General features: G+C 38.7%; 1 protein-coding gene across 2 annotated transcripts in view; it reads right to left on the reverse strand.

Annotated features, from left to right (window-relative positions):
- The window catches only part of ROS1 (ROS proto-oncogene 1, receptor tyrosine kinase), a 128,350-nt gene that overhangs the window by 56,041 nt on the left and 46,244 nt on the right, over positions 1 to 26,065 (reverse strand). Inside the window, exons 19-28 of one of the 2 annotated variants that reach the window (XM_055136540.1) lie at positions 21,160 to 21,377; positions 20,688 to 20,848; positions 20,197 to 20,341; positions 9,414 to 9,676; positions 7,957 to 8,020; positions 7,011 to 7,213; positions 5,263 to 5,468; positions 4,163 to 4,449; positions 3,884 to 3,886; positions 272 to 448 (exon numbers count right to left, since the gene is read on the reverse strand). In XM_055136540.1, the coding sequence (XP_054992515.1) occupies positions 272 to 448; positions 3,884 to 3,886; positions 4,163 to 4,449; positions 5,263 to 5,468; positions 7,011 to 7,213; positions 7,957 to 8,020; positions 9,414 to 9,676; positions 20,197 to 20,341; positions 20,688 to 20,848; positions 21,160 to 21,377 (1,727 nt within the window). The remainder of the gene's footprint in view (positions 1 to 271; positions 449 to 3,883; positions 3,887 to 4,162; positions 4,450 to 5,262; positions 5,469 to 7,010; positions 7,214 to 7,956; positions 8,021 to 9,413; positions 9,677 to 20,196; positions 20,342 to 20,687; positions 20,849 to 21,159; positions 21,378 to 26,065) is intronic. The other variant, XM_055136541.1, reaches the window with a different exon arrangement.

The following is a 26,065-nucleotide window of genomic DNA, read 5'->3' on the forward strand; positions in this document are numbered from 1 at the left end:
GGATGGGGAAGAGGAAAAGCACAGGCAGGTAAGATGACAGTGCGAGGGTTTCCATATAAAGTTATCTGCCCTGGCTGAACAAAGCACACAGGAGAGCTGTCTAGTATCCAGGGCAAACACCAACCACATGGTACACAAATCCTTGACAGCATTTGGAGTAGTGCAGAGAGCACAGGGAGGGAAGAGGGGGATTACACCGGAGATAGAAACACTAAGAGACTTTTCTGACACTAAACAAGAGAGCAAAGTGATTAAGACTGTGACCTACTACCTGGGAAAGGCTGCACAACTGAACTGTAAGCCACGATGTGTTTACTCTGTTGGGCTGGCACCTGGGAGAGGACAGTTGCATTACTTTTTCTGGCTTGATAAATCAGTGTGCTGTTCTTTGCTGTGACAATCCAATATAGAAATTCTCCATCCACGGTTAAGCTAGCAAGTTTTTTTCCTATATTAAAAAAAAGATGGGAGGGTCTGAGCAATAGATAGTACAACAGGAAGGGTGCTTGCCTTGCACATGCTTGACTAGGGTTCAAACCCCCGAAACCCAAACCATGTCCTCTTAAGTCCTACCAGGAGTGATCTCTGAGTGCAGAGCTAGGAGTAAGTCCTGAACATTGCCAGGTGTACCCTCCTCCCAAAAAAAAGAACAAATGTTCTCTAAATAATTTATGGAAATCTTTTTCTATATCATAACTACTAATTTTGACTTTGACTTTTTTTTTTCTAGTAGAGAGCATAATACTGAATTTTGTGCCACTGGACTAAAGATTTTACAGATTTTTCTTATTTTATCTCTAAACTGGGCTAATAAGGTAAAAACTATCACAATTAGTTTTATTTTGGAGAAGTGAAAACTGAAGGTTAAAGAGGTAGCTTTCACGAGGTCACCAAGTTACTGAAGGTCATAACCAGGACTTACAAGTCAACTTTAATTTTTGTTTCATTCTATATCAAATAAGGGCAACAGGAATGGATGGAAGTATCAGATAACAGGCAAGGATCAATGGTTTGAAATGAATTAGTAGGAAACAGCAGGTAGGGCATTAGCCTTGCATGCGGCTGACCTGGGTTTGATTCCTCTGTCCCTCTCGGAGAGCTGGGCAAGCTACCAAGAGTATCCTGCCCACACGGCAAAGCCTGGCAAACTACCCGTGGTGTATCCGATATGCCCGAAACAGTAACAAGTCTCACAATGGAGACCTTACTGGTGCCTGCTCGAGCAAACTGATGAACAATGAGACAACAGTGCTACAGTGCTACATCAATATTACTGTCAGCATCAAAATGAAAATTAAAAAATATCCAACAGGATCAGAATTGAAACAACACAAACAAATGACATCCTATATTTAAGTTTAGGGTGCCTTTATAAATTAAAAAAATTAAGAAAACATGGCTTAATAACAGCATAAAATACTTCATATTTATACTGCCCATTTATACTAGTTTTTCAAATTCTGGACATTTATAAAGTGGATAACATGTTTTGTTGCAGTAAAAAAAGACCTGGGATGTTAGGGGCCCCAGGCTACTGGGAACACAATAACCAGAACACCTTGGTGGTATAGTAACACATTAGGATAATGACATTTAAGAATATATTGAGCAGCTGGAATAAAGTCACGGGAATATAATTAGGTCAAATCTAGAGCTAGAAGTCTGAAGGGTGCTTACAAATACTTGAATTTCTCCCCTCAAGGAACATTTTCTAATGTTTAGGATTAAAAAAATGTTTCACTTAAAATCTTTAAAATGAGTTGTCTCTGAACAATGGGAATCTATCTCTAAACAGTCAGAGGCCAAACAAACAGAGTGAATGAGAAGACCTGGAAAAAATTTTTGAAAAATTACTATTCATAACAGATCTCATTATAAGGTATAGTTTTAATAAATAAGTTTCATTAAAACTTATTTTATTTAAAAATCTGTTTTTATAGAGGGGGTTTCTTCAAGTATCGTGTTAACCAAGTGATACGTAAGGAACACTTATGTTCTAATTTTCTAGTCTCAGAATTATGGATTTCAATTACAGATTAATGTGAAACTAGCTAATTATAGGCACTGGAGAATTTCTGGTACTCCATTGGGTCCCCAAGCACAGGAGGGCAGAGCCAGAGCCCTGGATGCTCTGGGTGTCCTCCATCCTCAACAAAAAAGAAAGGAGGGTTCAGAGGAGTCAAACTAAAGTTTAATTAAAAAAAAATTCACACACTGGGGCCGGAGCGATAGCACAGCGGGTAGGGCGTTTGCCTTGCACGCGGCCGACCCGGGTTCAATCCCCGGCATCCCATATGGTCCCCCAAGCACCGCCAGGAGTAATTCCTGAGTGCAGAGCCAGGAGTAACCCCTGAGCATCGCTGGGTGTGACCCAAAAAGCAAAATAAAATAAAATAAAATAAAATAATCAATATAGAAAAAAAAAATTCACACACTGTTCTTGTGTGAATTTAATAGAATCAGGTAATTTTCCTAATAAGTTTAAATATTTACTTTTTATTCCCACAGATAATAGATCTTATTTCTAAAGATTCTGGATCATATATTAACAAAGTCAAATGCTCAGCTATAACATATAGAAAAATTTATAATTTTAAGACTTCACTATACGACCAGAGAGGCTCAATATCAATTTTGATAATAAAAATATCTTGTATATGTTGTCCATTATCATGGTCATTTGCCACTTTAAGTGATTTTTCCACCTCAAAAATTTGGTAGTATGAGGGCATAATTAATGTTGTAGTGTATCTAATCTTATTTAATTTAAACTTAAATCACCATTGTGATTATCATGTACTATACTGAACAATAAAGTATGGACTCAAGATATATATAGTCAGGTAGAAATTTTTTTCTATTAATTAAAACTAGTTATGAGGCCCCAATAGTTTTATATATTTAAATATTTTCTCCTCAATTATGTTGATTTCAACTGTGAAACTTCCCAACTATTGACTATTTATGCTGAGTATAAGTCAATATGGGTTTATTGATTTGTTCGGGCGGGCACCAGTAACATCTCTCATTGAGAGACTTATTGTTACTGTTTTTGGCATATTCAATACGCATGGGTAGCTTGCCAGGCTCTGCTGGGCGGGCTCGATACTCTCAGTAGCTTGCTGGGCTCTCCGAGAGGGGTGGAGGAATCAAACTTGGGTCGGCTGTATGAAAGTCGAACACCCAACCGCTGTGCTATAATGAATATATAACTTGAGGGTCATTAAAACGGTAGTCAAGTAGAGTGGTAGGAATTAGAACAAGGATATTGTAGTAGGTTCAGTTTAAAAGTAAAGCTTTGGGGCTAGAGAGATAGTACAGTGATTGGGGTATGTGACCAACCCGGTTTCGATCCTCAGCACCCCATGAGGTCTCCTGAACCCCACCAGAGGTGATCCTTGAGCACAGGATCAGGAGTTAGCCCTGAGGACCACCAGCTGAGTCTCCCAAACAAACAAAAATATATGTACTCCTAAAATATGTTAAGCTAGGACAAGTAAGTTCAAAACTGAAGAAAGACATGAAATAAAAAATATAGCACTAGCTTGTCAAAAAAAAAGTACAGCTACTCTACTTAATAATTGTGGATGTTTGAACAAGTTACCTTTCTCAGTATGTTTTCTCACCTTCTAAATAGGAATATTATATCTACCTTATTAAGATGTTATGAAGATTAAATGAGGCAATGCAGTTAGCATAGTGATTAGAATATATAGTCAACTCCATTTATTGTACATTTATGTTTTGTTCTGTTTTTTGTTTTTGATAAGTGCAGAGCTTTCTCTTGGCTCTGTGCTCAGGGATCACTCCTGGAAATGCTCAGATCAAATGCTCAGGGTGCTGGGAATCAAACCTGGGTCAGCCATGCACGTAAATGTCCAACCCGCTATACTATCTCTTTGGTACACCTTTACTGTTAATTACAAAATAGAAATTAAATTAAAAATCTTCACAAAAATTTTCACAAAAGAAAGTAATGCAAATGCCTACATATAATTTGCTTAAAAACCACTTGACTTTAATTATACAAGTATATATGGCATGGTCCATAGCTAGTACCATGGATATTTTTCCAAAAACATTTGGAATATAAACCCTCTTTATAGATCCTGGGGAGCTTCAATTACTAGTAATGACCTATAAACACAAATGGATGTCTTACCAAGCAAATCAGGCATTAGGATAATGTGCTGACACTGACATCCTTCCAGATCTGTGGCCCAGATCTCTTGCCCTTTGATAAAGTATATCTGTGGTTTCTTTAAGTCAGAGGTATCAACAGTCATTATTCCACTTAATTCATGTTCAGTTACACTGCAAGAACATTGGCTTCTTTTACTTGACTGATCAGTGGCCGTGGGTTGCAGAATGCGGTGCAAGGTCCGGTTGATCATACAGCAGTAGAACATCTGAGAGCCCAAATTGGAAACTTCTGTCCAATAAAGGCGACTAGAGGGCAAAATATAATAAATAGCAATCTATGATAAAGGGCAAGCGCAGTCTTTGAAAAGAAATGTGCACGAGCGTCCAATAAACTTCTGAGATGGGGGAAACTACAGAGCCTAGTTTGTAGCATTTTCCAAATATTTCTCAGTAAATTTGTTTACAATTTAATCCTTGAACCATAATAGTCTTATTTAATGACTCATGAAAGACTGTGAATGTGAAAAATAGTTTTATACATTTTATCAACATCCTCTTTCTCTCATTTGTCTCTGCCTCTTACTACTGGTTAACAATTTAGTTTCAAAATGAACTATGATCAAACTTAGAATGTAAAACTTATCTTTCCAACCTAAGAATCTGATTTTCAGATAGAATTGTTAAATGAAGCCCTTAAACTCCATCTGATGAAGAAAATAAAGATGAATAAACTCAGAAAAGCCATTTCTGTGCAGAACGTGCTGCCCATCCACTACCTGCTCATCTCCTCCCATTGTCTCATCCTTACTAAGTGATGATACAATTAAAGTCAGTGGTTTAAAAATCGATTTTGTTTGCCTGGTAGTAATTAACCTACTTTTAGCTTAGTTCAACTGCCAACATGGATTGTTTATTTGGAAAATGTGAGCCTATAATTCATATGAAGGAGTAATTATAATGAGCTAATATAGTAAGCAGAGTACTCAAATATCTTATTTTCCTCATCTTTGACGTCTAATATTAAACCAATGAGAATATATTAAAGATACCAATGTTTAAAAAGATATCTATGTCTATTTCATCACAGCTATATAAACAAAATACTCACACTTCACATACCTTAAAAAGGGATATACAGAAAAAGAGATTATTGATGAATTTCTGTTGCAAAAGTTCAGCTTCCTAGGATATTTCACCTTGTGTTCAAGATCAACATCAAATATTTGCATTCCATTTTTTGATTCTTTCAGTACAAAGAAGAGATGTCTTGAAATCCAATCAATTGTAATAATAGTGATATCAAAAACTAGGGCATTTCGGAAAATCTTAATAGGTAGAATAAAACACAGTTGAGAAATTTTTATTCAAATTTGAGGACATTTCTGCAATAACTCATTTACTTATTTATTAGGATTCTTTTATAGCAATACAAACCTCAATAACTCTGGATTGGGGACAACTCTACCATTGGTTCTTTTCTCACATTGTATATTTTCCTGGTAAATTTCTACCACCTCAGTTTCAACTATGATCAGTGTTACAAAGCCATGCATTTAGTCAAAAATCACCCGTTGAGTTACTGATTCAAATAGTAAACTGCCTACTGACTAGCTCTACATGAATGATTTCAGAAAACAGAAATCATGATTTTATTCCCAAAACTTCTTTAGCACTTGTATTTTGTATTTTTTTATGAATTCCTAATATTCACCTAAGAAGCAATCCCAACAAATATGGCTCATTATTGACTTTTTCCTCCCTTCACTACTAGACTGAATTAGTCACACTTCATCTTCCCAACTTCCTATCTCTTTCTCACCTTATTGCTTCTCATATCCTACCTCACACATCCTGTCTAGATTTCTGTCATAGTTTCAAAATGATCTCAGACTTAATATTTTCTAAGTCATTATTCACCTTGCTAACAGAGGATTCTTTTAAAAGCAAAACTTATCCATCTTATGACCCACTAAATTTCCTAAATGGTTTGATGTTGGCTTCAATACTGGCATTTGACTCCTTAGCACAGGAAAGTAAACCTATTATATTTAGGCTCCTGACTACCTCTTCAGATTAGCCCCTTGACCTTGACTTTATCTTCATCACCAATTTCATTCCCAACTCCCTCTATTTATAGCTCCCTGGGCATAGTTCCAGCTTTCTTGCTTTTCTGTCTTTGAATTTACTACTCCCTCCATTTCCCTCCACCTAACCCTGGTTCATTTTCTTTGTAGTCAAAATGTCTTTCCAAGTCTGTTACCACAAACCAACCACCCTGGATTGAACATCCATTCAGTCTCTATTATTCTACTGCTTTCTGCCTGCAGTACAGCACCTTAATGGTTTTTTCCTATATGTTCTACTAACATTCAGTGATTGCATACCATATGCCAGGCATTGTGCTACATGCCTTGAGTGGATTATCTCATTAATCTTCATAGGAGCCCTATCAAAAGTCAGTATAGAACTACAGCAGTGCAGAAACTAGCTAATGGCCACAGATCTAATAAGTGATGGAATCAGAGGTAAACCCTAGGTTTCAGAGTCCAATGATCAGTCTCTTAATCACTTCGCAATACTGTCTTCCTAGTGTTCGACTAAGATTGTTTGCTCGAGGAGCGTGATTTTTTTCTTACTCTAATCCCTAGATCTAACATGGAGCTTTAAGTGTATCACTTTTTGCTAGATTAATCCTAAGTTATATTTGCTTAAAACCTAATCTGAATCTGTGATTAAATATACATCTGTTCTTTTCAGTCATTCTAATCGTAATGGCTCCACCACTGACCAGTTGTTTTAATTCTATGGTAGGATTAGATGCATGTGTTGCATTTTTTTACTTTAGAAAATAATACATAGTCAAATACCTCAGAACTGGACTGATTGTGCATGTTCAGAAGGAAGAGTGAGTCTCCTTGAGCATAGTAGCCCATTGCATTATCAGCTGTGTAGCTCATGGCATTGATTTCTCTTTCTGCCACAAATGTCCACAATACTTGATTTTGATCCATATCTAATAAAAGGATCCTGTTACCCATAAGAGTTATGAGATATGGAAATGGGTGTATTTCTGAAAGTGAGAAAGCAAGTTGACATTATACATGAGAAAAATAACTTTAGCAGAATTTCTTGATTCAGTATCAGAACATTTTAAAATCAGCAATTTTAAAATTATTTTAAATTATTTTAAAACTCTTGGGGTTAAAGTGTTAAACCTAGTCTCAACTAAAAATGTCAACCTTGGGGCTGGAGAGATAGTACAGTGGGTAGGGTGTTTGTTTTGCACACAGCTGACCGTGTTCAATCTCTGGCATCCCATATGATCCCCGAGCACCACGAGGGGTAATTCCTGAGTGCAAGATCCAGGAGTAATCCTCTGTATGAGGATTGTCAGATGTGATCCAAAAAGGGCAAAAAAAAAAAAAGGAAAAAAAATGGTATAAGCTTAATTCTGTCAATTATGTTGGGTAGTGACAAAACTTGATTACTTTATTTATTTATTTATTATTGGTTTGGGGGCCACACCTGGAAATGAATGCTAAGGGTAGGTAACTCCTGGCTCTGCACTCCGGAATTACTCCTGGTGGTGTTCAGGGACCATGTGGGATGCTAGAGATGGAACCCGGGTTGGGCACATGCAAGGCAAGCACCCTACATGGAATACAATCTCTCAGCTCCCAAACTGGCTGCTTATTTAACTTAAACTTCATCTAACGACAATACTCATATCTTCGAGAAAACTGAAGAGAATGGCGCTGGTCAAATTATTTTAAACATAAATAGCAATTGGCAAAGATGTCAGATAATAAATACCTGATGTCTTGGACTTTACTATATCTGAAAATGGTCCTGGTCCTTTGAATGTGAAGACTCTAACCTAAAGAACAAAAAGTACAAAGAAATTACATGTGCATCAGGTAAAGTAATTAAATTCTCAGACTAATTGTTGGAAGATATATTTCACACTCCTATTCAGTCTAGTAATTGTTTCAAATGGCAATTTCCATCTAATTATATAGCAATGAATTGCAAAGAAAAAATTATTTTCCATATTCATGATGGTGTGTAGTTTTCTTGTTGTTGTTGTTTTGTCCGCGTCTAGAAAGTACAAAGGAATGCCTGAAAGCTCTACTGAAATAAAACTAAATTTCTAAAAAGTTTTAATTATTTCCAAAATTAACTTATATGAGTATCTAAGAGAAAAAAACAATTCTACACATTAGAATACACTTAAGTTACCATGAAATATACAACTAAAGTCACTTCTTTATAGCAAAAATATTTATAAAAATATTAAATTAAACCTGGTATTTGGATATGTATTGTGTATTCTAAACTGCTATGTACATTCCGCTCTTTTAATCCTCCCAATTGCTACAAGTGGAAAATGGACATGGATTCACAAACACCTGTCACAAAAACTTCAGAAAAACAAGTCTTCTGAAGTCAGCATATTTTTTCCTCCTGCAGTGTACGATAACACAACATAATAGCAAAGTATTTTTAATATTGTATTTCACTGATAAATAAAATATGTAAAAAATAACTTCTATTTCCAAATCTTGCATAGGAATAAAGAAAATTGACATCCATAATAATGATCTAATGAAGTAACTCCTCAACATTTAAGGAGTTTAGCTTTGTTTAACTACATGAGTGTGTGTTATTTCCCCCACAATAAATTTTTTTAAAGGATCATCTCTTATGATCATCCCTTATCTTTTAAAGGATCATCTCTTTTTAAAGGTTCCATCTCAGGCTGGAGCGAGAGCACAGCGGGTAGGGCGTTTGCCTTGTACGCGGCCAACCCGGGTTTGATTCCCAGCATCCCATATGGTCCCCTGAGCACTTCCAGGAGTAATTCCTGAGTGCAAAGCCAGGAGTAACCCCTGAGCATCGCCGGGTGTGACCCAAAAAGCAAATAAATAAATAAATAAATAAAGGAGCCATCTTTTATGTGGTACACAGAGAGATAGTCAGTCATCATAATTGGAGATTTTGTCTATAGAACTGAACTTACATCAGAGAAGGTGAGATTGGCTGATGGGGGCTCTTGGAACACTGGTAGAGAGAGTCATAGATCTATGCTAAGGGAATCACCCCTGATGGTGCTCGGGGGACCACATGTGATTCCAGGAATTAAACTGGAATTGGCCATGTGCAAAATAAGCAACTGACTGACTAACCGTACTATCTCTCTGGTGTGTCACTTCATGGTGTTTCACTTAACCTATTTGTACTCTTCTTCATCTTTGATTTCAATTTCATACCTGGAAGGCAACAGTGTACCCAGGACTCATCCCCTTAAGTTGAAAAGCCATCACTGAGGGAGTGACATTGACAGCAATCCAGTCTTCCAAGGTTATATTTGTGTCATTTTGGTTGGATATTTGATACAAAATTTCAAATTTTGTTAACACACCATTTTCATGCTTAGGTTTATTCCACCTAAATTCGACCACAACTTCATTCTTGGTGCTATGTTTTTCATTTGGTAATATAAAAATTCTAGGATTCTCTGGTGCTGATGGAACTAAAAAGAGAACACAGATAAGGCAGGAAAAAATGTAAAATTGACTTTTTTAACAAGGTGTAGAGCAATTTAGTATTCAGTAGTTCTCATCCTAGGCATTTTAGATATAGTTATATTGTTCATAAAGACCTTCAGGAGAGAAAATTGAATATGTCTTCAGAAATTTGTCTTGCTATATCTTCCCTGCGTTCAATGGAAATCTTTTTTCTATATTAGCATAGATTTGACAGGAAGGAAGGAAGGGAGAGAGGGAGAAAGGGAGGGAGGAAGGGAGGAAGGAAGGAAGGAAGGAAGGAAGGAAGGAAGGAAGGAAGGAAGGAAGGAAGGAAGGAAGGAAGGAAGGAAGGAAGGAAGGAAGGAAGGAAGGAGGAAGGAAGGAAGGAAGGAAGGAAGGAAGGAAGGAAGGAAGGAAGGAAGGAAGGAGGAAGGAAGAAGGAAGGAAGGAAGGAAGGAAGGAAGGAAGGAAGGAAGGAAGGAAGGAAGGAAGGAAGGAAGGAAAAAGGAAGGAAGGGAGGGAGGGAGGGAGGGAGGGAGGAAGGGAGGAAGGAAGGAAAAAGGAAGGAAGGAAGGAAGGAAGGAAGGAAGGAAGGAAGGAAGGAAGAGAGGGAGGGAGGGAAGGAAGAGAGGGAGGGAGGGAGGGAGGGAGGGAGGAAGGAAGGAAGGAAGGAAGGAAGGAAGGAAGGAAGGAAGGAAGGAGGGAGGGAGGAAGGAAGGAAGGAAGGAAGGAAGGAAGGAAGGAAGGAAGGAAGGAAGGAAGGAAGGAAGAAGGAAGGAAGGAAGGAAGGAAGGAAGGAAGGAAGGAAGGAAGGAAGGAAGGAAGGAAGGAAGGAAGGAAGGAAGGAAGGAAGGAAGGAAAAAGGAAGGAAGGGAGGGAGGGAGGGAGGGAGGGAGGAAGGGAGGAAGGAAGGAAAAAGGAAGGAAGGAAGGAAGGAAGAAAGGAAGGAAGGAAGGAAGGAAGGAAGGAAGGAAGGAAGGAAGGAAGGAAGGAAGGAAGGAAGGAAGGAAGGAAGGAAGGAAGGAAGAGAGGGAGGGAGGGAAGGAAGAGAGGGAGGGAGGGAGGGAGGGAGGAAGGAAGGAAGGAAGGAAGGAAGGAAGGAAGGAAGGAAGGAAGGAAGGAAGGAAGGAAGGAAGGGAGGAAGGAAGGGAGGAAGGGAGGAAGGGAGGAAGGGAGGGAGAGAGGGAGGGAGGGAGGGAGAGAGGGAGGGAGGGAGGGAGGGGGAGGGGGAGGGAAGGAAACAAACAAGCAAGGCAGGAAGCAAGCAAGGAAGGAAGGAAAGGAAAGCACTAATTCTATACAGCCTTAACCAGTTCCAGGTGAAAATAATAGCAACAATAATTCAGGCCTTGGCCGGAGAATCCTCCGGACCCGAACCGGGGCCAGCAACACCGGGGATCCAGACAGAGGAGGTGCAGCCACCACACCTCCAGATGGAGCCCTGGCGACACTGAGCAGCAACTAACACGGCTCTGGGATGCGGGACTGGGACACATCCGAACCGCGCAGCTGCTAATGCGGCCGCGCCATCTTTTCTAAAAACTGAAAACATACAATCTTTTAATGGAAAACTAATTATCAAATGCTTCCTTAGTAAGGCTGTCTTTTTTGGGTGGAAACTCCCACAGCAATAGTGAGTTTTGTGTTGAAATATGGAACGTAATCAAGGTAAAGAGAAAATGAAGTGAAATTCATCAGTTATACAGTTGGGGGTGGGGGGCAGGGGCGGGGGGTATACTGGGGATTTTGGTAGTGGAATATGGGCACTGGTGAAGGGATGGTGTTTGAATATTGTATAACTGAGACATAAACCTGAGAACTTTGTAACTTTCCACATGGTGATAAAATAAAAATTTTTTTTTAAATGTTAAAAAAAAATTCAGGCCTTCTTTTTTCACCTTGAACACCTCTAGGAGGTGGAAAGTACTGCCAAAATATGCGTCCCACATCTCATGCCATGTAAGCTCATCTACTGACCTTGTTCCAGATACTCATAAGTAAATCTCAAAAGAGATCAGCTAGCCACAAAAATTTCTCAGATACTTGGTCCCAACTGAGACCTCCAGGTGATCTTGAGAGGAGGCCGGGCCAAGTCCCCACCCTCTCAGAGCACAGGCAGTCTCATTCACTCCCCAGCAGCTATCATAGTGCCTCCAGCCAGACTGGACAGTTAAATATTCTGAATTTTCCAGAGCAATATCTTCAAACTTTACAATATTAACATTCCAGTAGGAACATACCTGATTGGATGGGAACTAGCAAGAACATTAACACAGAAAGCTTACTTGCAACAACAGCTTAGTAAACCCTTAATGGTATGATGCAATTTTTATAAATTTTATTTTCCTGAAATACTTTTCGCTCATTCCGTAAGTCATTTTAGTAACAAAGAGTATAAAAATAATTATTTTGAGCCTACTACAGGGAAAAGCTTAAGAGGTGGTTGGGAAGATGGAGACTGGTGAAGGGAAGGTGACAGTGGTGATGAGATTGGTGTTGGAATACTAATGTCTGTAACATAAACAATTATGTTAACCACAGTCTTTAAATAAAGTGGGGGAAAATATGGGTATGTGTATCCTCTTTTATTCTACATACAAACAAAACAATTGTGTCTTTCTCAAACACATAACCAACTACTTTCTCAACTTTATTTGAGGCACCATGATTTCCAATACTCAGCGGTAGGGTGTTTGCCTTTCACACAGCCGACCCGGGTTTGATTCCTCTGCCCCTCTTGGAGAACCCGGCAAGCTACCGAGAGTATCTCGCCCGCATGGCAGAGCCTGGCAAACTCCCCATGGTGTATTTGATATGCCAAAAATAGTAACAAGTCTCATGATGGAGACGTCACTGGTGCCTGCTCAAGCAAATCGATGAGCAACGGGATGACAGTGACAGTGACAGTTTATGATAGTGTTTTATGCATAGAATATCCAGGTCTAGAAAATACTTCCACCAAAATTAGAAAGTACACAAAAAAATATAGGTTTTGGTATCCTCTTTTATTGTAGAGCCAAACTAAGCAAGCAATTGAGTCTCAAATACCTAACCAACATCTCTCTCTTTCTCTCTATCTCAATTTTATTAGAAGCATCATGATTTAAAATTTACAATCATCATAATGTTTTATGCATGTTTTACCCAACACCACAGCTGCCATCAGAACATCTGCTTTCCTCCACCATTATTTCGTGCACTCCATCCCCAGTTCTTCATAATCCTGCCTCATGGTAAGCTCGTTTTTGTATGTAGCACACAAGGCTTAGTCTAAAGATAACTAATTCTGTCACACAAAAATTACTATCTTAGATACAGAAGACTGGTAGAGACCTTACAGTAACCCACACACAAAAAAAGATCTGGTGAAGATACATATAGAAGGGGGAAAATTATAAAACTGAGAGAACAGCCAGGTAAACTGTAAAAAAAACATTTTAAGACAAGTAGAAAAAGAAGTACAGAAACAATTGATGAAAAAAAGGCCAGAATGGTAATTCAAATCTCAGTAATCACAGTTCAGAATGTCAAGTGTCTAAACTCACCAATCTAAAAAACAGTGACTTGATGGATTTTTTAAAAACATAGTTCATCAATATTTATCAATAATTTATGATATTGTTTAATATAAGAGTTTTTATAGCAAAGTCCTATATCAGACTATAATGAACAGGAACAGAATAAAAGGCTAGAGAGCAAGGTATTCCAATCAATGAAGCAAAGTAAAGGGCTCTAATACTATTCTTATAACTAATAAAATAGACTTTCAACCGGAAACAGTAAAAAGAGAAAAAAGATATTGATCAAAAATATTGATCAAGAGTCAAACAAGTCAAGAGCATGTTTCAGTTTTCAATATTTATGCGCCCAATGCACAAGTATCCAAATCAGACATAGAATTAGCAAAAGAAATATGGCAATAAATGGGCTAATGAATGAGATGGAATTGAAAGGCATATGGAAATTACCCTCTCCCAAGAAAATAAATACACATTTTTTCACAAGTGTGCACAAAACATTCTCTAGAATATGTCATATGTTGGAACACAAAAAAGTGTTTACAAATATGTGAAGTTGAAATTACATCAAGCATCTTTTCTGCTTGCTTCTCCAACCCTCCAGGTGCTGTTAACCTGCTGGCTCACATTCCAAAATCCCCAGGGCCCTTTTATTTTTTATTTTTTTGGTTTTTGGGTCACACCTGGCGATGCACAGGGGTCACTCCTGGCTCTGCACTCAGGAATCACTCCTGGAGGTGCTCAGGGGACCATATGGGACGCTGGGATTTGAACCCGGGTCGGCCACATGCAAGGCAAATGCCCTACCCACTATGCTATCACTCCAGCCCCCCAGGGCCCTTTTAATCTGGTAACAGATTCCACTTTCTTCCAGCTGAATCCCAGCAGCCTCCAGGTCCAACTCCCTATGCCATCTTCTCAGCAAGCCCACCTCCACATTTCTTGAACCTGACAACTCTACTCATCACAGATCACAATGATCATACTTATACTTCCTGTCTGTGTGAAAATAGCTAAGGAAAAGAGCACCACAGCCTAATACCACAGAGCCTCCCAGAGGGTTTAACTGCAAAGATTCATCCCCAGCACAGCAGGTGCACAGCAGGAACACAGCAAACACAATAGAGAAGATTTAGAGAAGCCCACCAAGCTTAATGAGGGAAAATAACTCAAAAGGTCCTGCTAATACCAACCAGTTCTGTAAACTTTCAGAGAGTGACCTTAGTGACACTACATTGAGATTATCTAATGAGCTTAAAGAAATAATGGGACAGGTAATCAACAACATGCAGAAAATATCAGAAACATAAAAAAGATCTGGTGGAGATACATATATAAGGGGGAAAATTATAAAACTGAGAGAACAGCCAGGTAAACTGTAATCCGGGAGTGGTAGAAATGAGTATATGTGGTGATGTGGAAAAAAATAATAGATTCTGAAAGTCAGGGTGATATTACAGTGGGTAGGGTGCTTGTCTTACATGAAAACAACCCATTTGATCCTCGACATCCCATTATGGTTCCTGGAGCACTGGAAGGAATGATCCCTGAGTGCATGACTAGGAATAAGCCCTGAGCACCATCAGGTGTGACCCAAAAACAAAGAAACACAATAGAATATCTGAATAACAAAAATAATAGCAGCTGAGCAAAAAATTAAGAAGCTTCAAGATGAGGAAGAAACTACTAGGAAACAGCATAAGGTGGATAATAGCCTGAAAAAATAATAAACAGCATGGCAGAAAAAAATTATTGGAGTCTGTGAAGAACAGGAAGGCAAAATTGATGAAAAACAGTTGAAGAAGTCATCTATGAATTTCCCAGAGTCAAGAGGGAGAGATAGTACGGTGGGTATGGCACATGCCTTGCACGTGGTTGACTCAGGCTCAATCTCCAGCACCCCACATGGTCCCCTGAACCCACCAGGAATAACTCCTGAGCAACACCGTGCGTGGACCACAGCCCTCAAAATAAAAGTTCCCATAGTTGGGGATTACAGGGACCAAGATTCAAGAAGACCAAAGAATTCCAGGAAAATTGACTCTACAAAGAAAACTCCAGGACACACTGTACTTGGAAACAAAAACCAAATATAGAGACGGAATATTGAAGCAGCAAGATCACAAAAGGAACTTACATGCAAAGAAAAGCCCATAAGATTTACAGCAGATCTATCGAATGATATTCCACAAGTCAAAAGAGAATGGAGGAATATAGTAAAACAAACAAACAAACAAAAACTTAACAAAGTGAACACCTCACCAAGAATACTCTATCCAGCTAGTGTATCTTTCAAATTTCAAGGAATGATACAGAATGACACAGAGCATTATGAACAGGCAATAGCTTAGGGAAGGAATTTTTAGCCTTGAACCCAATTTTGCAAGAAGTATTAAAAGACCTTCTTTAAAGGAGCTTCTTTAAAGGATAAACTTCCCAACACGAGACTCTGATTATGATACTCACTAACAGTGCATATGATTATCTGCTATTAGAAGAAGAAAGGTATATTTACTTTTAGCTTGCTAAGAGATTTTACACATTTTCAATAATGAATTAACATCTCATTTCTATTAATGGTTCTATGTCAGATCAATTTTTTATCGAGAAATTTTATTGCAATATTTTACTTTAGCAATATTTTTAATGTAATTCACTCTTCCTCTTGCTAAATTTAACATTTGTAGATTTTGCCTGTTTCATAGCAACTCTAATATATATAAACACAGAATACTTTTTAAATTATTACAGAGAAAATGTGATAATTATAACATCCAAGTTAAAAAATTTTAATACAATATACTTTAGATGCCATAGTTGAAAACTCAGTTATGTAAATGACAAAACTCAGTTATGTAAATGACTGAGGCAATACACTATATTGGATTAAATGATTTTAATTTATTTACGTTGGTTAAAAATTTATTTACGCTGGTTAAAACCATATAGCAAGCAATCCTCACAAATTGACTTTTACTGATTTATTTTCTCATAATTCCATTTACTACTTTATTAAGTTTTGTTGGAGCAAGTAATTAAGATAAATGTGTTATATGCTTGCCAAGGAGCATATTACAGGCTTGGGGAGATTGGTGGTAGGATTGGTGTTGGAACACTGTTTACCTGCAACGACTCTATTGTGAACAACTTTGTAAATCACAGTATGTTAGTAAAAGTAAAAAGAATTTTTTTGAAGAGAGAAAATCATAATGAAAAGAATCTGAAATAAAAGGGAGGAAGTTAGAACTGATACTGAACAAATATAAAAGATCATAAGAGAATACAAAGAATGCCTATATGCAAACAAACTTGACAGCCCAGATAAAATAAATAAAGCTTTATTTGTTTTTTATTTATTTTTTATTTAAGCACTATGATTTACAAAGTTGTTCAAAATACAGTTGTTACCAACTTTTATTGTTGTTCCAATACAAATCCCACATTAAAGTGACATTCTCTCCACTATTGTATCAATTTTCCCAACCATTCCCCTTAGCAGGCACACAATAACTCATTTATAGTGCTTGTCACAACTAAGTGGCTAGTGGAATTATCAAAAATACTTTTAAAAAGTATTGGGACTGGAGCAATAGCACAGAGGGCAGGGCATTTGCCTTGCATGCAGCCGACCCATGTTTGATTCCTCCATCCCTCTCAGAGAGTCCGGCAAGCTACTGAGAATATCCCACCCGGATGGCAGAGCTTGGCAAGCTACCCATGGCGTATTCGATGTGCCAAAACCAGTAACAACAAGTTTCACAATGGAGACATTACTGGTGCCTGCTCAAGCAAATCCATGAACAAGGGACGACAGTGCTACAGTGCTACTTTAATAAAAGAAATCACAGTCATCTATCACTATCATCCTGTTGATCCTCGATTTGCTCGAGTGGGCCCAGTAATGTCTCCATTCATCCTGATATTTTAGCAGCCTCTCTATTTGTTCTTCCCAACAGTGCCGCATTAGAGGCTCTTTCAGGGTCAGGAGAATGAGACCCATCATTGTTACTGTATTTGTCATATGAATACAACACAGGGAGCTTGCCAGGCTCTCCCGGTGGGCATAGATATGCAATTAAATTAGTAAGTATATATCTGCTTTTTGACATTTTTCTGGCACATATTTGGTAGAGTCGGTTATTATTAAGATTTTAACTTTTAAATGCAGTTGAGAAAGGGACAAGAAATTTGATGACATATATAATAGTCATAATATTTATTGACCCTGAGATTTAAGCAGGCTAAAATTTAAATATCAAAGAGGTAGAAAAGGGGAAGAGGGATAGGAAAATTGTGTCTTCAGATTAAGGAGATGGCTGAAAGAGATGGGGCATAGGTTTTGTATGAGGGAGCCCTGTACTCAATGCCCAGTACCACCTATACCCCAAGAAGTGCTAGAGAGAAAATCCCAAACACTACCAGGTGTGACCCAAAATGAAAAAAGGAAAAAAAAGAAAAGAAATGTATTGTTTCTGGTCTGTGTATAGTTGAAGAAAGATGACTATTGGTAAGAGTGGTCTGACATTCTCATCTGGAATGAGATGAGAGAGTAGAAGTCTTACCAATTTTAAGTTTTGGCATACAAATGGCTGAGCTAAGAGTAAATAATTATAAAGGGAAGTTAAAAGAAGAAAGAAGTTGAAATGCCGAAATAATTACTAAAAGAAAATTTGTGAAAATTGTTATATCTCACCATGGGGTTGTTAAGTCTTTGTCTTCAGGTTTACTAAGCTGTTTGTTGCTAGTTAAGCCTTCTGTGATAGCTTTGCTAAATTTAGTTGGCTTCTATGTTACTTTCTCATGTAATTTGGTGTGCTTCTACTGGGATATCAGTATTGTGGAAATTGGAGGTGCTGCATGGTGCATATGCAGCTGAGCCCTCTAGAGACTTTAGGATCTGTAGAACTGAGTCAATAAATGACAGCATGGTGGCAGCTATGGGACGTAGGCATGGCTGCCAAGCTTCCAAAAGTACGGGTGGAAAGGAGGAAGGACTTTTTCCTGCCTGCACTTCATGAAGGTCTCAGAATTCTCAGCCTGAAGAATCACATGACTAAATCTCCAAGATCTCTCTCAGACAGCCCAGAAAGCTGCCGAGAGTATCTCTCTTGCACGGCAGAGCCTGGCAAATTACCCATGGCATATTTGATTTGCCAAAAATAGTAACAGCAAGTCTCACAATAGAGATGTTACTGGCGCCTGCTCGAGCAAATCAATGAGCAAGGGGATGATAATGATGGAACTCTAGTGAAAAATATGCATTAAATCCCAACCCTGCTTACATCTACACAATGGAATACTATGCAGCTGTTAGAAAAGATGAAGTCGTGAACTTTGCATATAAGTAGGTCAGCATGGAAAGTATCATGCTAAGTGAAATGAGTCAGAAAGAGAGAGACAGACATAGAAATATTGCACTCATCTGCAGAATATAAAATAACAGAATGGGAGACTAACACCCAAGAATAGTAGAAGTAAGTACCAGGAGGTCTGCTCCACAGCTTGGAAGCTGGCCTCACATGCTGGGGGGAAAGGCAGCTCGAACAGAGAAGGGAACACCAAGTAAAGTGTGGTTGGAGGACCTGCTCGGGTTGGGAGATGCATGCTGAAAATAGACTATAGATTGAACATGATGGCCATTCAATACCTCTATTGCAAACCACAACACCCAAAAGGAGAGAGAGAAAAAAAGGGAATGCCCTATCACAAAGGCAGGGTAGGGGGGGAGATGAAGTGGGGGGTGGGAGGGATACTGAGATCATCGGTGGTGGAGAATGGGCACTGGTGAAGGGATGGTACTCGAGCATTGTATGACTGAAACACAAGCAGGAAAATACGTAAATCTGTAACTGTACCTTCACGGTAATTCACTGATAAAAAAATAATAAATTTTAAAATAATAATAAAATAAATAAATAAATCCCAACCCTGCCCCTTACAATTTACTTTATATCGGATAACAAATGGGCTTCTATAAGATTTTCATGTGCATAAGCAAAATAACAAAATCTGTCCTATCTTTCCCAGTGCTATGTGGGAATCTAATGAAATGTTTCTAACACTTAATAAGTAAGTAAACAATGTTCAATAAAAAAAAGATACACATAGGTGTGTTTAGTATACATGTAGAGATGCAACTAGTGTTTTTAAAATATATATTCCAAAGAAAAGCATTTAGGTATTAATTAACCACTTACAGAAGATTCTTAGCTACCCTACGTGAGACCATGTTTCTGTCTAGCTTTCATGAAAGTGTTTGTTTTAAAATATCTATCTATATCGCTTCTCAGACTTTTGGCTAAGGTCAAGTATAAAATGCCCACTCTCCTTATAAAGCATTTCACAAAATCACCTGAAATATGCTTCTGCTTCTTCTATTTCATTACAATCAAGTACAAAAATCTTTAAGAAATCTTTGAAGTACTGGGGGCCAGAGGTGATAGCACAGCAGGGAGAGTGCTGGCCTTGCATGCAGTGGACCTTGGTTGAATGCCCCACATCCCTTACATCCCCAGCAGTAATTGAATAATTTCTGAGTACAGAGCCAGGAGTAAGCCTTGAGCACCACCAGGTGTGGCCCCAAAACAAAACAAACAAAACCTTATTTAAAAATAAATGAGGGTGGGAGGGACACTGGGTTTACGGGTGGTGGAGAATGGGCACTGGTGAAGGGATGGGTTCCCAAACTTTGTATGAGGGAAGTGTGAGCACAGAAGTGTATAAATCTGTAACTGTACCCTCACGGTGATTCTCTAATTAAAAATAAATAAATTAAAAAAAAAATAAAAAAAATAAAAATAAATGAAAGAAATCTTTGAACTTTTATTTTGGAATAGGCTATGCAAATTTATTTTTAATGATGCTATTATAATCTTGAAAGAATACTGAATCAAAGCACATCTACAAAGTTGAAGGCTGTTTTAGAAGATTATTAACTATCCATTCCAGGTCAAGCAAAGCAAGAGTCTGCCTTGATTTTTAAAAGATTTTAACCCCTGTACCCATACCTGTTTCTGGTGCTCGAAGTAATAGAGATGTTTTGGGGCCCTTTCCCCAGTAGGTATAAGGAATGACGGAAAGATTAAATAAGGCATAGGGCTCCAGTCCTTCCACAACAAATACAGGCAAAGACTGTCGTTCATTAGCCAGAAACTAAAATGCAAGCACAAAAAATTTTTCTTAGAGAATCACAAAATCTTTTATGCCTAATTAAAATCTCCAAACTTTGCATCACAGGTGAAGATTTGCTATTTTGTAAATAATTATGTTGGTTAAGTTTCATGTTATACCACAAAGACTAAAGTGTACCATACCTGACAGCAGTTAAGCGAAGCAGAGATTGCCAGTGGACAAGAATTCTCACAAACAAATGAATTAACATACATCACTAGAACAAAGAAATGAGTTTGCTAAATAATGAATTACAACAGAGTGGCAGGGTTGCAGTAGCAGTGCAGTTGATACAAAAGAAATAAAATTACTAGAACCAACACCATACCTTAGAATGAGACCTAAGTTCCACACTGTAGAAAGTTGTACCCCAGTCTACAGCTGGAGGAGCATCCCACTGGATTTGAAATTTTGAAGCAGTTCCTTCAATCCTAAACGAAGACTCTTTAACAGAATCTGGAATAACCTTGGGGGTAAAGGAAAAGTTTCCTGTGAATGAAAAAATGGAAGAAAGATTTAGAGTTATCACTTATCAGAGAAAACCTGGACACACTAAAAATTATAAACAACTAATATACCCCAATAAATATTTTCTTTTATTGTAACATCCTGATAATATTTTTTGTATTGTCCCAGGTTGTAAATTCAGGTTAATATTAAACTGACAAATGAAAGCCACCAGAAACTATGGAACCATTTTTCTCATTAAAATGGAATATTTAGGGAAAATTTCCAACCCAAACATTATTTAGCAGAAGGTGTAAAAAGGAGAGAAGATATGCAGAAATAAACTATTGTACCTGGCAGAGGCTTAAGGGATGTCTGAATAATTGTAAACAGTTTAATTTTATCTGGTTCCAAAACAGACACACTTGTTCTCTGATCTATTTCCTGGGCAGTGATAATCCTGAAGCCATTGATCCAGAAGAGCCGACCACTATAGTACATAAGCGCATTCTGGGAAATTTCAGAAGTACTCCAAGCTGCAAATTCTGTGATGGTGGTATTGCCTGTGCTGCTAAAACATGGCACCCATTAGTGTGTGTTTGGAGGTGTGGAAAAAGCTAGTACAATCCAAGTACCAAATGGAATGTGTATTCAGGAGTGTTGTTATATGGCTGTGAATATAAAAACAAAGAAATATGTTGTGACAATATTTTTCATTATTCCTAATTTCATGTTAAGTAAGGTAATTTTTTACATTATGTATTTTTCCTTTATCTTTTCTTTTAATTTTTTTAATTTTTAATTGAATCACCTTGAGGTAGACCATCACAAAGCTCTTCATGACTGAGTTTCAGTCATACAATGTTCCAACACCCATCCACCCACTAGTGTACATTTCCCACCATCAATGTCTCCAGTTTCCCAACCACCACCCTCCTAACAATCCCCAACCCCCTGCCTGCCTCTATGGCTGGCACTTTCTCTCTCTCTCTCTCTCTCTCTCTCTCTCTCTCTCTCTCTCTCTCTCTCTCTCTCTCTCTCTCTCTCTCTCTCTCTCCCTCTCCTTTTGGGCATTATGTTTTGCAATATAGGTATTAAGAGGTCATCATGTTTGCTCAGGGAGCTCAGTATTTTTTTATTGGTAAGATACAGCTGGAATAGCTTTTTTTTTAACTGGGTGGTGGCTTTGGGGTGTTGACATGACTGCCAATGCTTCCCAAAGTCTAGGGAGGTGGAGGAGGGAGGTAGCCCATCCTGACCTTGAGAAAGCCTGGAGATTTCAGTCACAAAACCCACATTCCCGAATTTTCAGCAGATTAATATCTCAGTGAGGTTCATCCCCAGATGGTTGAATCCAGCCAGGGACATAGTGGTGATTTTGGATTGTGGGAGAAAGCAGCTGCAAGGTGCTCAGTTTGGGCAGGCACTGGGCTGGGCTAACACACACCCCTCCAATGTGCTCCAGTCTATTCAGTCTTTCGTGAGTCTGAGATTAACTGCGGCTTTTGATCTCTTTCAAGATTTATTTATGGGGGTCTCTGAAGCAGGGCTGATTAATGAACTTGTATGGCTGAGCCAGAGGTGGTTTGTGGGCATGGCTCTCACATACCTAATTTTTGGCTGTTTAATTTCTTGGGAAACTTGGTCCTAAGCTGTTGGAGTCCTGCTCAAGACACAGAGGCAATTTTAGGGTGTCAGAAAGCCCAAACGCACCATCAGATTCTGATGCACTCACCTGTTGCTCCAAGTTGACCTATTGGCAGTGCTCTGCCCCTGAGCCCCAGTGGTGATGAAAGCAGTGGTCCCAGCAGGGACCAGGACCAGGGCTAGGGCTGCTGCTGTTGGTGGCTTGGCCTCTCTGGACAAGCTGCTGTCACCAGTCCAACAAAGCCTGACCAGGGGCCACATGCCCCATCCTCGTTCTCCAGAAAGGGAGGTTTTCCTCCTATCCCATATTATTATTTCCATTATATCCCACAGGTGACGCAGACTGATCTGGAGAAGAAATGGTGGCAGGGCTACCCCACCGGTGGCAAATGACTAGGTCGTCATGGTAGGAACCCAGGGCGCCCCCTCAACTGCAGGACCCATGATACCCCATGGTGCAGAGTTGGACCCAAAGAGCCCTATTCAGACACGTTAAAATTCTGCTGCCACCCATTGCACTGAGAGCTGTTTAAGCTCCACCAGCTTTTGGCTACAATGCTGCCATCCTCAAGAGCCCCATTTTGGATTGGTGCTCCATAGCAGGCAACGTCGTTCTTCCTGAGACAGAATATCTAAGGGGCACCCATATTCACTCACACAGGAATTTTATTACCACATCGTCTGTTCAAAGCGCTGAGAGCTGCAATCCCTCTGCCAAGGAAGTAAAGTATCTTTTATACACAAAGCATTGCAAAAATTTCTTATTTGAATTTAAATAATATGATTAAAACAGGCATTATTGGGGCTGGAGCGATAGCACAGTGGGTAGGGCATTTGCCTTCCACGTGGCCAACCTGGGTTCAATCCCCAGCATCCCATATGGTGGGTCCCCTGAGCACCACCAGGCGTAATTCCTGAGTGCAGACCAGGAGTGACCCCTGTGCATCGCCGAGTGTGACCCAAAAAGCAAAACAAACAAACGTGATCTCAATTCCAATAACTTCATTGTCAAAGACATCAAATCTCTGGCTTATTCTACATATTGAGATCACATTTGATGTAAAATATAAGCAAAGATAGATAAGAAAACCTGCTTAACTCTTGCGATTGCAAATTTACATTAATATGAAAAGCCCCTAATAATGCCTATTTGTTGTTTGCTTGTTTTGCAAGCATGACAGAAATATGTAGAATAAACAAAAGAAATACATGAGGTTGTATATTACCTATACTTAGAAATAAAGCTAAAATTCAAAAATTATTGCAGGAGGTATGAACAAGCATTAGTATGCAAAGTTCAAAAATAGTCTGAAGTATAAAGCAGAAGGATTTTGAAGCCAAGCAAGGACCATACAGTAAGTCACAGACTTCAGGATACTAGTATAATTACAAAGGGGGAATTAAGGGAGGTAATTTCATTATATCTAAAGAATTTGAAGAAAGGAAGGAGGAAGCTGAAGTTACGGGAAGGGATGAGTAAGAAAGAAAGAGGTAGGTAGAAAGGAGAATAGCAAGAACTCATAGCATTTATTCAAAATTGACAAGCAATATTTTTGTTTGTGGTGCTCATTAAGACTTGAGTCTCTAGAGACAGAGAATAGCATATGTTCTGAATAGCACTGTCATAGATAGTCATAGACAGACAATTGAAATGTATTTTTCAGGTGATTCCTCAACCATTCTGCAAGGAACTACCTAATTTCATTTCTCTGATGCTGTGAAATTAAGCCTACATAATCACACAAATTATTTTTGTTCTTAAGAGACTTTGCTTTACTGTAAACTTTTATGAAGATTACCTCTTGATAAATTTGAAGCCTAGAGTATACTTCAGAAATGGATAGAAATGTATAGAACGCTCCACTCAGACAATTATGACTCATATGATTTAAAAAAGAAATGTCAGTCCTCTTTTATCTGTAATGTGGATAAGAGAATACCAGCAATTCTGCATCTGGGTGAGGCTGATCTAATCTCATATGGTTTTTCTCAGTAAAGGAAATGATAGGTTTCAGAACAACAGCCATCACTTCATTCTAACAAGTAGGCATAACAAATGAACAGTTAAAATTTATCTAGAAGGCAGCTGCTATTGAATGGCTTCTCTTCCTCGAGTCATACCTCCCCCTATTCATTTTATTTACATGTCAGTCCATTACCTGGCAAGATTGGACTGTCATTTTCACAGTTCAAAACTGAGACCTTAATAATGACTATTAATTTCTGTAGCTTAGCCAAAATATTTTTTTAGATGAGGAAATCCAAGTAAAAAATTATTGTTTATCTGCTTTTAGAGCTCTTGATCATAGTTATTTCTATTTTAAAATCTTGCTTGCTTGTTGATAAAATTATTTGGTTGATATTACTCAATAAAGACAATTTCAATGATTCTCAGTCTTTGGAACAATGGCAATTTAATTTTTTATGATTCTCTAGATCTTCTTATGTGTTACCATACTTCCATGTAGCATAAAACATGTTTTTAAATTTTATATACTGCACATTTTTAAGCTTTTTCTGAAAATTATATAATACCTCCTTGAGAAAAATGAAACAACAAGGACCACAGCATGGAATTGTGAATTTTGTAGAGAAATTTACACACTAGTATTATTCTGTAGACTCATCTCTAGCCAGATACTATTTTCTCATACTACTCAACTGTAATGATATAATCTGATTTACCTTTGGCTTTCATTTTGTTTTACTCATTTGTCTAATTTTTACTTTGTCATTGCCACTTTGCTTTATCATTTCCCAATAATTTTGTGAGATTTATAAAATTAATGTTCAGATATGGGCTGGAGCCATAGCACAGTGGTAGGGCATTTGCCTTGCATGTGGCCGACCAGGGTTCGATTCCTCCACCCCTCTCGGAGAACCCAGCAAGCTACTGAGAGTATCTTGCCCACATGGCAGAGCCTGGCAAGCTACCTGTGGCATAATCAATATGCCAAAAACAGTAACAAGTCTCAAAATGGAGATGTTACTACTACCTGCTCCAGCAAATCGATGAGCAACAGGATGACAGTGACAGTGACAATGTTCAGATAGAATGAAGTTCACCAAGGAGATACTTGGCCCTGAAAGACTGGCCCTTCTGGAGCTCCTCCAGAGCTGCTACCTCCCTGCCCTGAGCAGAGCCCCAGCAGCTGAAGACCTCTGGAACCCAGCCACAGCCATGCTCAAGGCCACCTTCCACACACTCAGACGAGCCTCATGCATGAAGGAACTGGCAGAGGAACCCAGGTCTTCGAGACCCAGGGCTGAGATCTCCAAGCCTGCTAGGATTGGGACTGGGCGTCTTTCACCCAGATCCCCCATTTGCTAGGTGGTCACACCCAGAAACTGCCCCCAGCGCCATGTAATCCCATCAACAGCCAACATCCAGAGACTATAAAACCAAGCTCTTAGAACCACGCAGCTGCTTTGTGGCTGTTTGACATCTTATAGCCTAGTTCTCTCTCTTGGAGAACCTGGCAAGCTACCAAGAGTTTTCTGCCCGCACAGGAGAGCCTGGCAAGCTCCCAGAGGCATATTCATATACCAAAAACAGTAACAATGATGTGTCTTGTTCCCCTGACTCTGAAAGAGCCTCTAATGGGGCACTGC

Source organism: Sorex araneus, chromosome 4 (genome assembly GCF_027595985.1).
Source record: "Sorex araneus isolate mSorAra2 chromosome 4, mSorAra2.pri, whole genome shotgun sequence".
NCBI lineage: Eukaryota > Metazoa > Chordata > Mammalia > Eulipotyphla > Soricidae > Sorex > Sorex araneus.